This window comes from Halichoerus grypus, chromosome 3, assembly GCF_964656455.1.
Source record: "Halichoerus grypus chromosome 3, mHalGry1.hap1.1, whole genome shotgun sequence".
NCBI classification, from domain to species: domain Eukaryota; kingdom Metazoa; phylum Chordata; class Mammalia; order Carnivora; family Phocidae; genus Halichoerus; species Halichoerus grypus.
Genome location: NC_135714.1, coordinates 202,156,597 through 202,170,840, shown reverse-complemented (window position 1 = coordinate 202,170,840; position 14,244 = coordinate 202,156,597). Strand labels below are relative to the sequence as shown.

The following is a 14,244-nucleotide window of genomic DNA, read 5'->3' as shown; positions in this document are numbered from 1 at the left end:
GAAGTTGCTAAAAAGAGGAGATTTTCCAGTCCTCCTGCTCGCTTACCTCCTTCTGTTGGTTCCCCGAAGACGTGTGTGTCCCGAGCACCCGTCTAGCTTGCTGGGAGATGGCGGAGGAGGGAACGGGGTGCGTCCCTCACAGAGGCCACGCCTGGTGAGGAAGGCACAGTGGAGGAAGGTGAGCACAACGTCAGTCCGCGAGCCGTGTGACACGCACAACCACAGCCATGCAGGCAGTTCTCAGGGGCGACCTTAGATCTCAGGCCAGGCAACAGAGAGGAGGGAGCCCTGTGACTGCTCGAATCACGGTTCAGCCTGAGGAAACCGCGAATACAAACGTCCTGAGGTAGAATATGCTTGCAGGGACTGCACAGAGGCCAGTGAGGCTGCATCTCACTGGGCTGAAGGAAGGCTGGGAAGAAATGAATTAGAAAGGCAGCCGGGAGCCAGATCCCAGGGCTCGAGTACCTGACAAGACTTGGAGTGGTTTGCTTTAAGTGTGATGGGAAGCACCTGGGGGTTTTACACAGGGGAGTCGCCAGTTGTGATTTCTGTGGTACACATCACCCGGGATGCTTCATGGGGATGCTTCATGGAGAACGAACCGGTCAGAATGTCTGCTAGAAACAATGTGCCAGTGGTTCAGTGTTTTTCCTTCCAGGCACTGTGTGTGCGCTCGCGCATGCCCAACAGGTGCAAGTAGATGTTTCAAGGGGATTTTATTGCATCTACAGGATTATGTTATCTTACTAAGATTTGCTTATTTATTTATTTTAGGGAGAAAGAGAGCCTGAGTCAGGGGTTAGAGGCAGAGGGAGAGAGAGAATCTTAAGCAGATTCCATGCTCAGCACGGAGCCCGACTCAGGGCTCCATCTCACAACCCTGAGATCAAGAGTCGGACACTTAACCGACTGAGCCAACCAAGTGCCCCTTAAGATTTGCTTTTTCAAAATGTTAGATATTTCCATACTGGCATCAATAGAGTAGCAGATCTAACTTCATTTTTTAATATAATCCACTTTGGGTGGGTCAATGAATTTTTTCTGTAATGAATCAGACAGTAACTATTTCAGGCTTTGTGACCCAGGAGGCAAAATCAAGATATGTAGGTACTTACCTTAAGAGAAAAAAAAGACATTTTTTAACAAAATTTTTATTGACACAACTCACATAAAATTGAGTGCAGTTTTTGTAATATAAGTCTAATGAGAAGAACAGAATTCTATTTTCAGGAGAGGAATAACTTTTCACTTAATTGGGGTTCAAATTGAGTCTTCCCATCATCAAAACTGATGGCAAATATTTACTGAGTTGGACACACAATAAGATTTTATGTGTTTTCCTTTTGAAAATGCCTTTTCATACAGATAGATACTGCCAAATACTGCTGTCAGTCCATAGCAGATGGTTTTCATCAAGCACGTTCATTGCATAGAAGCCGTTTTGGAAATCTGTTAGAGTCTTCACTTGATAGTGGCTTTCAGTGTGTTCTCACATTGCAGATGAATCACTTCCAGTGAAGATTAGGTGGAAGCTCCTCAGTATTTGGATGTTCTTGCCTCGAGGCCTAGAAAACCTGGAACGGTATCTTGAGTGCAGGAAGTATGTCCACATCACATTTGCATGGGAGTGGAGATCTCGCTTCTTGTTTTAACCTCTGACACCACAGGACAGAAAGCGTATAAAGCTGCTTGATGTTACTTACCTGTTGAGATGGCTTTCCACCACCCATGGCACTGCTCACCAGAGCCCTTGAGACCGCCGCCTGAGACTCATTTTCCTTGCCGAGTAGATGAAAGCTGACGGGTCGTGCTGAATCAGCACACAGTTGGGTCCTGCTTGTTTCTCGGTGACACAAGTGGCTGAGATGCTCCCGTGGTGCCTCACGGCCACGGGCAAGACAGAAGGAAATCCTTTTCATACCCACATCCTCACCTCGTCCATTGGTTTAATATGCAACTTTCTTCTTGGCTGTGCTTGATAAAATTTTACATGTCGATACACGCATGTGCTGTATCTCAGCAGTTTGGCCCTGGCCAACTATAGATTCTTTTTCATAGGGAGTAGTCACCAATTATTGGAGTTTGATGAAGGTTAGACTAGACTCTTCTGGTCTCAGACACACAGACGTTAAACATCTACTGGGAAGCAGAGGGAGAGCTGCCCACAAGACAGACCTGTATGCTGAAGTCCCAGGTGTTGTCCTTCAGGCGAACCCTCCATGCCTTATCTGAAAGGTGTACTAGCACAGACAAAATTCTAGGGTTATATTTCTGTAAACTTGTCAGCATCAGGCCACCATATATCCTTTGACCCTGCCGTTTCTCATAGGGCCGTTTAGGGATCAAGTCTTGGATGTCACCCCCAGGGATACCAGCTGCGGCTCATGCTGGATTATTCATGCGTGGGGAGAGGGATCCCCTGTAATATATTAGTCAATTCCAGTTTTCTTGAGTCCATGAATTTAACTGGAGAAACATTTCTGACATGCATTATGCTGATTAACAAACTGATGACGTCACCAATTATAGCTCATTTCTTTGATCCATTTTGCCAGTTAGCAAAACGTCTAAGAACAATTGGGCAGAAGGATTTCTGGGAGTTGTCTCTTGAGTGTGGTATTTGTTAACCTGTTAACTGAGCACTCCTGCAGTGGCTGTTTTGGATGGAGGCGAATTAGCACACATACTCGTATCATACTGTCTATGCTGAAGCACATATTTTAAATTACCTCACAGCCTTCCTGATACGATGCTGTTCTTAGTGCATTCCTCCCTGTGATAGAACACATGGTGTCTGTCTGACTTCCCTTGCTCAGTGGTCACTGCCTGTAGCTCTGGGTTGGGAAGGACTATGAGGCTTCATCCTGGCTTCACAGGAAAAAGCATGATGAATAGTACTATTGCTTAGAGAATGATTAATATGGCTCAGTAAGGGGACGCCTGGGTGGCTCAGTTGGTTAAGCATCTGCCTTCAGCTCGGGTCATGATCCCCGGGTCCTGGGATCTAGCCCTGAATCCATCTCCCTGCTTAGTGGGGATCCTGCTTCTCCCTCACTCTCTGCTGCTCCCCCTGCTGTGTGCTCTCTCTCTGTCAAATAAATAAATAAAATCTTAAAAAAATATTTAATAAGAACTGAAGCCCATCCAGTCATAGGCATTTAGATATTCTTATTCAATATTTTGCATATTCTGAGTATTTCTTCAAGAGAAAGTGTGAATTAACTATTGTACCAAGTAACTAGGCATACCTATATATGTATTTCTTAAATATTTTAAATTGAAGAGTAATGATTGCATCTTTTGACAATTCAAGTAATACACAAGTGTTGTATTGAGAAGAGTATTTCTCTCAAGCCTTTTCTCCACAACCTGCCAGTCTACTCACTGTAGGTGAGCAATCCCAACAGCTCAGCGTAGGTTGGTCAGCCTTAACCGGAAGACTGGCTACAAGGAAGGTGTCACAATCTATTCATTATTTGATTGATTTGTTCATCTATTTCATTTATTCATTAATATGTTTGCTATTCACCTACAATGTCCAAGGTATTGGCATAAATACAGGGGGAGTTAAGGTTGATAGGAAGCTCTATCCCTTTCCCTTAACAGAGCTTAGGGAAGATACAGTCAAGATAAATCATATGCAAGTATCGGGGAATTTGAAAGATGTTGCTCCAATGGTAAAGGTTATATAGTATTAAAACGAGTTTACATATTAAAATCACATTTTAATGATCTCTACAGTGATTATAAAGGAAAATATTCCACATCTTTTGGTGATCATAATTAGATTTTTTTTTTAATTTTTTTTTTTTTTAAGATTTTATTTATTCATTTGAGACACAGAGATACAGACAGAAAGAGAGAGCATGAGCAGGGGGAGAGGCAGACAGAGAGGGAGAAGCAGGCTCCCCGCTGAGCCAGGAGCCCGATGTGGGGCTAGATCCCAGGACCCTGGGATCATGACCTGAGCCGAAGGCAGACGCCCAACCATCTGAGCCACCCAGGTGCCCCAGATTTATTTTTGAATTCATATTTTATTAGATGAATATATATATATATATATATTTTTTTTTTTTTTTTCCTTTGGTTAGCTGAGTTTTGTTTGTATAGAACACATAAATAACTTGCATGTATCTCAAATCCCAAAAGTATATATGGAAAGGATTTTTCCTAAGAGTCTTTTAAGGCTTTTTCTACCGTCTTAAGATTTTACATTCTATGTTGTTCTTAAATAACTCATTATTCAGATTTTAGGGACTCAGAAGAAATTTCCTGGTGAGATATTGTTAAGTTTTGGGATATGCTTTTACATGTTAAATATATGGATTCTTAAATCAGCCTTCAGAAACCTTTTCATCATTGATAACAGTTGATCTTGCAGAGTGTTTTAATGTTTTGTACCAATGAATCCTGAGTGTTTAGATGTATTACTAGTACTAGTGTTAGTCTTAATTCTGTGTCTTGGAAGTAGAAAAGTAGGATATGCAGGGGGATAGATGTTGGAAATAAGAGTGCATTTCTTACTCCTCTTCCCTGAGCACAGTATCGACATGGACCAAGTTTGTCTTAAGGACATTTCTTAAGTCTCTCTACCCATTTTTTTTTTTTTTTTTTTTTTTTTGCACCTCTCTCCCTTTCCTAGCACTTAGGTTAGTATGTCTTTATGCTGCCTTAGCGTGGTTTTGCCTCCAAGAGTCACTTAGTATCAAAACCACCTCTTAATCCTGCTCATCCCTGTTAGGTGAGTGGAGGTAGTGATTTAACTAATTCACACTGAGAAGTGAACGAGTTCGCTTTCCAACCTTCCTGGATGTATTTGCATATGATGATATTGTTAACCCAAACAAATTTCTAATTGATGAAATCTCAGGAAGTATAATTTAACAGTAAAAGTTTTGGGGCTGTGAGGGTCTCTTCTCTCTGACCGTTTTTTGAAAACTAAGGGAATCACTTGTATCATGAAGTTGGAATGACAATGAAGGGAGGGACAGGAGTCTAGGATTTTCAACCTTGACCCGTAGATGGCTGATAACATTCATCAAACAGGGACCAGGGGTGTGTTGTTTGAAATTTCTCTGCGACATTCAAGATGGAGGTCTGTTAGGTAGTTGGATATATCAAATTATACCCTTGCTGGGACACACCTCTTGGCAAGAGACATGGAGTTGGGACTGTTGAGTAGGGGATGACGTTATGGAACATGTTGAGACCACCCTTGGGATGTGAGAGGAGAGCTGATGACCACCTTGAGAAACTGTAGCACTTGAAGCAAACAGCAAGAGTCATCAGAGGTGGGCCAGTGGGAAGATGGAGAGGAAGTATTTGTTGCTGGGCTGTGGCAAGTAATCAAATCTGGCCGCTCTGTCCTACTAGCTTTTACAGTTACTTTGCATTTTCAGTTGCTTGTGGTTTACTGAAACATCCTTAAAGGAAGCATAGTAGCAAATTGCCGCAGATGAGTTTGCAAGATGCTGTTTTACATAACCACATAATTCAGGGGATTCCCAACTCATGATGATTTGACCTAATAATTTTTTGACTTTACTATGGTGCAGCAGCAATATGCGCTCAGTAGAAACTGTACTTGGAATTTTGAATTTGCATCTTTCCTGGGGCAGGTGATAGGCGGTGTATACCCCGTGGATATGCAGTATAATGCTCTTTCCATACTGTCTTGTGATGCTGGGCAGCAGCAGTAAGCCCTAGCTCCCAGGCCGCCACGCAATCATGACGGTTGATAACCGACACGCTGACAACCCTCCTTTCCTCATACAACCATTCTATTTGTCACTTTTGGTACAGTATTCATTAAATTATATGAGAGAGTCAACACTTAATTATAAAATAGGCTGTGTGTTAGGTAACATTGCCTAAATGTAGCCTCTTTTAAGTGTTCTGAGCACAGTTAACGTAGGCTAGGCTAAGCTATGATGCTCGGTAGGTTAGGTGTATTAAGTGCATTTTGACTTCCAATATTTTCAACTTCGAATGAATGCATTTACCTGGACATAACTCATCTTAAGTTGAGGAACATCTGTACTCGTATCATTTTGTGATTACATAATGTGAGAAAACATGAAGATATCATTAGTAATATTAGTCTTAAGTTTTAAGAGGTTATGATACATTTTTTAGATCTTTATGTTTACAAAATGCTTCACAACCTATTCCCGGCTAGAACTGAGGCAGGTGGCTATGACAATCTTTTTCGACATGGACCCACTAGCAAGCAGGAAACTTACTCATGGTGCATTAACAGGAGTGCATTGGATTCCAAATTATATCTGTAGTCCTCTACTTTTCTTATTTTTCTATATTCTTGCTTTGAGTAAACATTTAGATTTTTTTAAATGAATGGTGGGTATAATTAATATTTATTCTAATATTCTCATTACTTGTAATCTTAGATCTTAAAGATGAGAAACATTGTATCCATATCCTGCCCTAGAAATTAGAAGTTCTAAGCGTTTTCAAACAGTGATTGTGGAATGTAGTGGAAAGTAATGCATAGATAGATAGATACTCTTACCTCCGAAATGAGTAAAAGAAGCTTAGCATAGCTGGATCTTAGAACAGACTATCAATTTCAGAATACATGTCCAGTAGCCCATCTCCTCAGTAAGGTCTGTGGTTAGCTTGCTGGGAGAGAAGTGGAATATACCTCAAATATTAAAGATCACCGAGGAGACAGTGGGGTCAGCATGTGATTGGTTTGAGTACCTCCAAAACGGATTTAGTATTAGGGTTTAGTATAAGGTCATTCAGAACCTGACCTTAACATACCTTTAGGGTCCAAGCTGCAAATAACAACAAGTAGTTTGAATTCAAGAAAATATTTAACCATTGTTGTGCATTTTGTTTTCACTTAACAGGAATCCTATTTTGTTTTTATTTTTTTAAGCTTTATTGGTATGTAATTGGTATGCAAAAAAATTGCACACATTTCATGTAACAACTTAATGAGTTTGGACATACACATCCTGTTTTTTGAAAGAAGAGTTAAAACTTTCAAATCAGGCCCTCCAAAATTAATCTTACCTCTTTTATTAGAGCATCCTATTTTATTTGAAGTATTCGCAAAGCAGTCGTTCTCATGATGTATGATTTTTAGTTTCTGTTGGCATGTAGTGTATTTTTGCCTTGTATTATATTCACTTTCAATGTCTACACTGTCTATTGGGTTGTAAACTCCCTAAGAGTAGGATCAGTGTTTGTGTATGTCTGCATCTCCAGTGGGTAACCCCTGATTATTAGACATTGTTGATAAAAGCATCTGTGACTGACTAGTTGGATGATGTTGATGGTGGGTTGTGTGGAGTGGCTCGCCATCACTTTGATATGTCTAGGACATGAGTGTCCCCTAGGCTGCTATTTGCCTTTTATGCATTATTCTGTTGAGACCATATACGTGATGGCTGGTATTCTTAGTCTTCCTTCAAAATACCAACTAAGTCATATAATAGGCAAACTATTTTGGGAGGAAAGAGAGATGAGTAGCAGATTCAAAGCAGACATTTCATACTTCATTGTGGGTTACGTAGGATTTCTATACTGTTCAGCATCTAATGAAACCACATTTCACCTGACGAATGTCTTCTTTTTGGTTTGTATGTCTTCATGGCAAGATGCTGGTCGGAGGTGGAAATTTGTGGGGAATAGAATCATCTGTCACTTGTAGGTTGAAACCTAAAGCTTTGTACTGTACTGAAGACTGTTTTCTAGAGTAAATCTGACCCCAAAGCTGAGATTACTTATTTCCTCTAACACAGAACTGCTTTCTCTGAGTTCGTTTTTGATCATTATGTAAAAATCTAAAAATTGGAGATGGAATAGTGCCTAAGTTTTGGGCATACATTTTCTTGCATTATCCACTGGACAAATGGGATACTGTAGAACTGGTTCATTGTCGCCTGACAGGCAAAAATTGTTTCTGACCGTTGAGTTAAGTGAATTGCTGGGGACATTGTAGTGGAATAAACGCAAAGTTCTGAACAGACCTCCCAGAGCAAGTATGCAATGTATATTTAAAAGGACTAGTACTTTCATCTTACCAGTATGCATAAATTAATCTTTATTTTGCTTAAGTTGCATTAGTATTCAGTCCATGTAAAGTTCTAAATAATCTTCAAATCCTCTTGGATTTCAGGTGTTAAAAACGGACCAACGAGGCATGATGTTTTAGATGGCTCATTAGAAGCCTGTAAGGACCTCACCAGACCTCATGAAGAATCGAAGAAAAGAGGGAGAGCCCAAAAGGTTGGTGTGTGAAAATATTATTTTAAACTTTCCAATGCTACTCCATCATAATGTTCGACTCTGGATTAATGTCACTTAAACTAGTCTGTCCAACTTGTATTTTATTTAAAAAATTAATTATGGGTGGATGTTGGAGAACTCTGACATGAAACTGAGAGCATCGGTCACATTCAGGACGGACGGTTAATATTGGTAGAATGAGCTTTGCCACCACTTTGCCAATGCAGTTCTTGCTATAAAAACGCCAACAGCTTCTCTCAAGCAGAGGGTGTCTGTTGCGCCAACAATTGTTGTTTTATAATCTGAATAAACACTCACTGGGTAGGAGGGGAAGAACCCAAACCTTGTTCATTTGTGAGCTAATGAAGGTTTGACTTCAAGCCATCGGAGTGAAAGGTGCCCGTTGCTTTGTGCTTCAGCTCGTGAAGCTGTAGCGCTTGCTCTCTTCACGCAGCACACGTACGTGAATAATGTACGGAGGACTTGACATTTCTGATTCCTCTGCATCCGCCCTCATGGCTTAAATTTAAAATCAGCCACTCACTATCTTACGCCTCATTCATACAAGGCCGGGAAAGCATAATATAGTGAAACCTGATTTCCACACGGTGGGAAGACAGCCCTGATGAACAAGGAACAATCCGAAAGGAAGCAAGGATACCACATAGAGGGCACTGGGGCATCCCGGTCTTCGGCCAAACACGAGCAGCGGATCCTCTACCTGAGGAAGAGGAACAGGGACACCTTCCTTATGCTGGCAATGGTTAGAGACGTTTAAAATTACAGATTCCATGAACGTCTGTTATAAGTGGCAGCAACTTTGATTTCTTTACCGATGTATTCTGGGTTGTCTCAGAAAAAAAACAAAACAAAACAAAACAAAAAACCCAAAAAACAAAAAAGGACTTCCCAAATGGAAAGAATCACCTGTCAGGTAGAGCAGTAGATCTGTAGGGAGAGAAATTGTCACAGTCCCCTCACATGTGAGTGGTGTAAGTGACTCCAGGCAGCTGGGGTCCTGTGCTCCGGCTGTCGCGAACGTCCCTGCACCTGTCACAGCTTTCTGCACCTGCCCCTTTGTCGAAAGCCAGTGACCCTCTGGCTGCATTTATGTTTGCTTCCCTGTGTCCTCGTTTTCTTCCTAATTGCTGTATGGCCACTTCACCTCTTTCCTTTGGGAAGAAGCAAACACCTTTTGACATTTATTCGGCTGATGCACTACTGTTTATGCCCTGCTCCTTCTGAAGCACTCTGTGGCAGTCCATACACACCCTACTTTAGACTGCCATGCTTTATGATATTATGTACCCACTTCTCACCCTCCCATGGGTATTTTCTTAGGGTAACAGGTATACCAACTCATCTCTTTCTTGATATTATGCCTGTATTTAAAAAAAAAAGAGACAGTGCCCAGTAAACACTGATTACTTATTACCATAAAAACCCTTCACCCTATCTGATCACAAAGCATGTGGTTTAACTTGGAAGTTAATATTTCAGACGTTTGACCTTGCCTGGCTTCTGCCTGATGATCACCTTGAACTGGGTCTGTGGAAGAACATGGGTTAGAGACATGCATCCTGGATGGGAGCATTGCCCCTTCATTCTTAGGAAGCCTCTCGCCTTAAAGGGCCCCTAAAATGGGAGAACACCACCTGTGTGACTTACCCTTCCCAGCAGTATTGTATGCATCGAGTGATAAATGCTACACAAGTGGGGAGTGTAGGATGGTGTCACTGTCATGGATATTAATAAAACAAGTAAGTGGTCAAAAGGGAAAAGAATACAGAATAATGTATACATGCCTTTAACTGGCAGGCTCAGGAACAAAAATAGTTTAATAAATTTAGTTATGTCACTTGCTCATATTTGTTTTAACTTTTGTTTTGAAAATACTTATTTTTTCACATTATTTTCAAAAATTTATATTTTGGTCTTTTTTTTATTGAAGAATAGTTGGCACACACTGTTTATTTCCCTGAAACATTAGTTTTAGGTGTACAACATAGTGATTTGACAACTGTATGCATTATGCTGTGCTCGCCACCCGAGTGTAGCTGCCATCTGTCACCACACACGCCACCATTGACTGTGTTCCCTGTGCTGTACCTTTCAACTACTGACTTATTCATCCCGTGACAGGAAGCCTGTATCTCCCACTCCCCTTCATCCAGTTTGCTCATCCTTCCACCCCCTTCCCCTTTGGCAGCCACCTGTTCTCTGTATTTATGGGTCTGTTTCTGTTTTTGTTTGTTTGTTTGATTAGTTTTCTTTTTTAGATTCCACATATAAGTGAAATCATATGGTATTTGTCTCTCTCTGTCTGACTTATTTCACTTAGCATAACGCCCTCCAGCTCTGTCCATGTCATTGCAAATGGCAAGATCTCATCCTTTTTTATGCGGGAGTAGTATTCCATTGTTTATATATATACTATATCTTCTTTATACATTCATCTATCAGTGACAGTTGGGTTGCTTCCAAATCTTGGCTATCGTAAATAATGCTGCAATAAACCCATGGGTGCATATATCTTTTTGAGTTAGTGTTTTTGTTTTCTTCAGGTAAATACATAGGAGTGGGATTACTGGATCATATGGTATCTTTATTTTTAATTTTTTGAGGAGCCCGCCATACTGTTTTCCACAGTGACAGTCCCACCCACAGTGCACAAGGGTTCCTTTTCCTCTACATCTTTGCCAACGCTTGGTATTTCTTTTTGATTCTAGTCATTCTGACAGGTGTGAGGTGATATCTCATTGTGGTTAATCTGCATTTCCTTGATTATCAGTGATGTTGAGCATCTTTTCATGTGTCTGGTGGCCATCTGGATGTCTTCTTTGGAGAAATGTCTATTCAGGTCATCTCCTATTTTTATTTCTATTTTATTTTATTTTATTTTTTTGAGAGAGAGAAATTGTGTGTGTGAGCAGGGGTTGAAAGTGTCAGAGGGAGACAGAGAGAGAGAGAGAGGGAGAGAGAATCCCAAGAGAGAGAATCCCACTGGGTATGGAGCTGATGTGGGGTTTGATCTCAGGACCCTGAGATCATGACCTGAGCTGAAACCAAGAGTCAGATGCTTAACTGACTGAGCCACACAGGCACCCTGCCTCATGGCTTTTCAAATTTCTGTCCTTATGTATCTCCTCATATCATTCTGGATATTTTCTATTTATTTCTTTTCCATTCTGCCTTTCCCTCTTTATATGTCTGTTCTGATGGTAAACATAAATTTAGTTTTTACATTCCATTTATTGTATTTTTCAGTTCTCATAATTCTATTTGGATGTCTTTTTATCCTTTCCAGTCCTCTGCCAAAATTATTAATCTTGTCTTTCTTTCAGCACAATAAACACATTTATTTTGAAGTCTCTACCAGATAACTCCATTTTCTAGCTCCATTTAGTTTCTGTGTTTGTAATCTGTTGTTTCTCTTTGTTTTCAGTCATGTGTTCCTCTCATATGCCTGGTTATTTTTGATTTATCTTCGTACCAGGAATTGAGATGATTTGAGGTCAGGCTTCTAACTCTGTGAGGCCAACTATCCCCTAGGGAAAATGGCCTTCCGATGCTGGCTCACCTCTGAAGTTGTCCCCTTCTGTGATTCACTGTCTCATCAGCTCATCTGTACCTTCAGATAGCTGGTGTTTGCTTGTTTGCTTGTATCTTGTCACCTCTGAAGGTGTGCCCTTCTGTGATTCACTGTCTCATCAGCTCATCTGTACCTTCAGATAGCTGGTGTTTGCTTGTTTGCTTGTATCTTATCACCTCTGAAGGTGTCCCCTTCCGTGATTCACTGTCTCATCAGCTCATCTGTACCTTCAGATAGCTGGTGTTTGCTTGTTTGCTTGTATCTTGTCAGCTTTACTGATTATTCACAGTGGGGAGGTTGTTCTGAACTACTCAGTCTACCATTCCTGGAAATAATGAGTGAATTTTAACAGCCATTAAAAAACAACACCAAAAAAAAACAACCAAGGTGGACACAGAATAAATCCTTTTCTGAGAACAGAGCAGTGAGAAACTAAGTCAATGGCAAGGATTTTTAAGATGAACATTTAAGTTACTGTTTGCAAGACACAGTAAAACATCTCTTGAATACTGATAACAAAAAGAATTCAATAAAGATTTATAGAATCTCAGAACAATAACTATCATTGGAGGTTTTTTGGTTTAGTACCCATTTTTATTGGGAAAAGTCAATTTGTAAATCAGTGGGAAACTATCTTTTTTAGAATTCTTACTTTAAATACATGTTTATAAATTCGTTGAACCTCTTTTATTTTGAGAATCCAGTTAGGCAATTTCATGACTTCTATAATCTTATAATATGTACATTAATGACAAGGAGACATATTTCTCCCATCTTTTCAGATGGTGAAATATAACATGTTATGAGCAATTTGAACCTGTTTTCTGTTGCTTGCTTAATATTGTCAGACAAAGAGTCTGAAGAAGCTATATATAAGATGAATCCTAGTCCTATGGTAAACATATATGAAAATTCTTTTTCTCCAAAGTTTTTTTCGTTTATTCTACGACTTCTGTCATTTTTGTTGTTGTTCAAAATATTATTATCCTCAGCAAAATTTTTCTTTTAAGGTAAATCATCCCCTGGATGGCTTTTCACAAGTGGCTGTGTTATAAAACCACATTTGGGAGCCACCTCTGCCAAGCAAGGGTGTCCCATTAGGGAACAAGCTGTGGGTCGGAGCCCAGAAACGTTTTAGCTGCCTTTCGTTAGCTTGGAGGCTTAGAGGGAAACGAAGGCCCCAGTACCTCATAATATACGAGTATACTTATTTTGACAGTGGTTAAAAAAAAAGATGAAGAAGAAAAAGAGAGAAAGAAAAGACCCTGCACACCAGATCACAAATGCTTTAATTTCTACAAGTTTCTTAGATAGAGGACAAATGATGAGTAATAGCTTGCATATGTTCCAATAATTGCTTATTCTTACATTTCTACCAGGGTAAAAGCCCCTAAGGACACAGACTATGTCCTATTCCTCTTATAGTACTGAGTACCACACACAAAAGAGGTGTTCAGTAAGTATTTGCTGAGTCAATAAGGGATGCATTTCCTTTCTGATTTTTGAGTGAACATGCTATGCCATTTCTGGTGCTTTAGCCATCACACAATGTCATAATCATCTTAATGTCCCTCATTTGTTTTCGAGTAGTCTTCCTAAACTTGTAAAATAGTCTTGTATCATGAAAGCAGGAAGGTTTTGCACTATAGTATGTTTTTCCTAAAAGCATTGATTCCTGAGCCAGACCTGTGTTCAGATCCCAGCTCCGCTCCATTATTGGTTCTATCACATTGAATTAGTTACTTAGTATTTCTGTGTCTCTGCTTCCTCATACATAAAACAGGCATAATAATAGTGCCAATCTCAGAAGTTTTATGCTAATTAAATGTGTTGAAATACGCAGTGTTAACGACGGTATCTGATATATAGAGGCACTCAATGAATGTTAGCTAGTGTTCCCAGCACAAGTGTGGGTGACAGGGACGCCCACATATTGACTGTCCCTTGTTCTGCAGCTGTGACTCACGGTTGGCCCGGTGGGTCTCTGTCACTGTCCTTGCTCACTTTCCTACTCCCCAGAGGCTGCCATGTGTCTTTAATTAAGATGGCCTTCCAAATTCCAGGATGTTCCACACGATGTCTCTCCCTGGATTTATAGACCACAGTCATGCCCGGGCCAAAATAGGATCTCTGGGCAGAGGGGGGAGGAGATTTGGGCTTTTTTTTTTTTTTTTAAACCTTCCCCACGTGGCTCTGAAATGATGGCCAACTGTGCTGGTGAGAAGCTCTGTTAGATAGAGCTGCATCTCTTTGAGGCCTTAGTGGGAAATTGTCCCCTGTCACCTCAGCCAGGGAGCAGAAGGCGTGGGTTTTGTAGTCAGTGATTTGCGTTTTGGTGATTTGCTTCCTCAGAGTTATAAACAAATACTTCATTTTTTGTTTTTTGTTTTTTC

At 40.5% G+C, this 14,244-nt stretch overlaps 1 protein-coding gene across 5 annotated transcripts in view; it reads left to right on the top strand.

Annotated features, from left to right (window-relative positions):
• Positions 1-14,244, top strand: part of MCPH1 (microcephalin 1) — a 251,872-nt gene that overhangs the window by 56,859 nt on the left and 180,769 nt on the right. For 4 of the 5 annotated variants that reach the window (XM_036081511.2, XM_036081508.2, XM_078069885.1 and 1 more), the window contains exon 9: positions 8,150-8,259. In XM_036081511.2, the coding sequence (XP_035937404.1) occupies positions 8,150-8,259 (110 nt within the window). Of the gene's footprint in view, position 1; positions 131-8,149; positions 8,260-14,244 lie in introns of those variants that run through there. The other variant, XM_078069886.1, reaches the window with a different exon arrangement.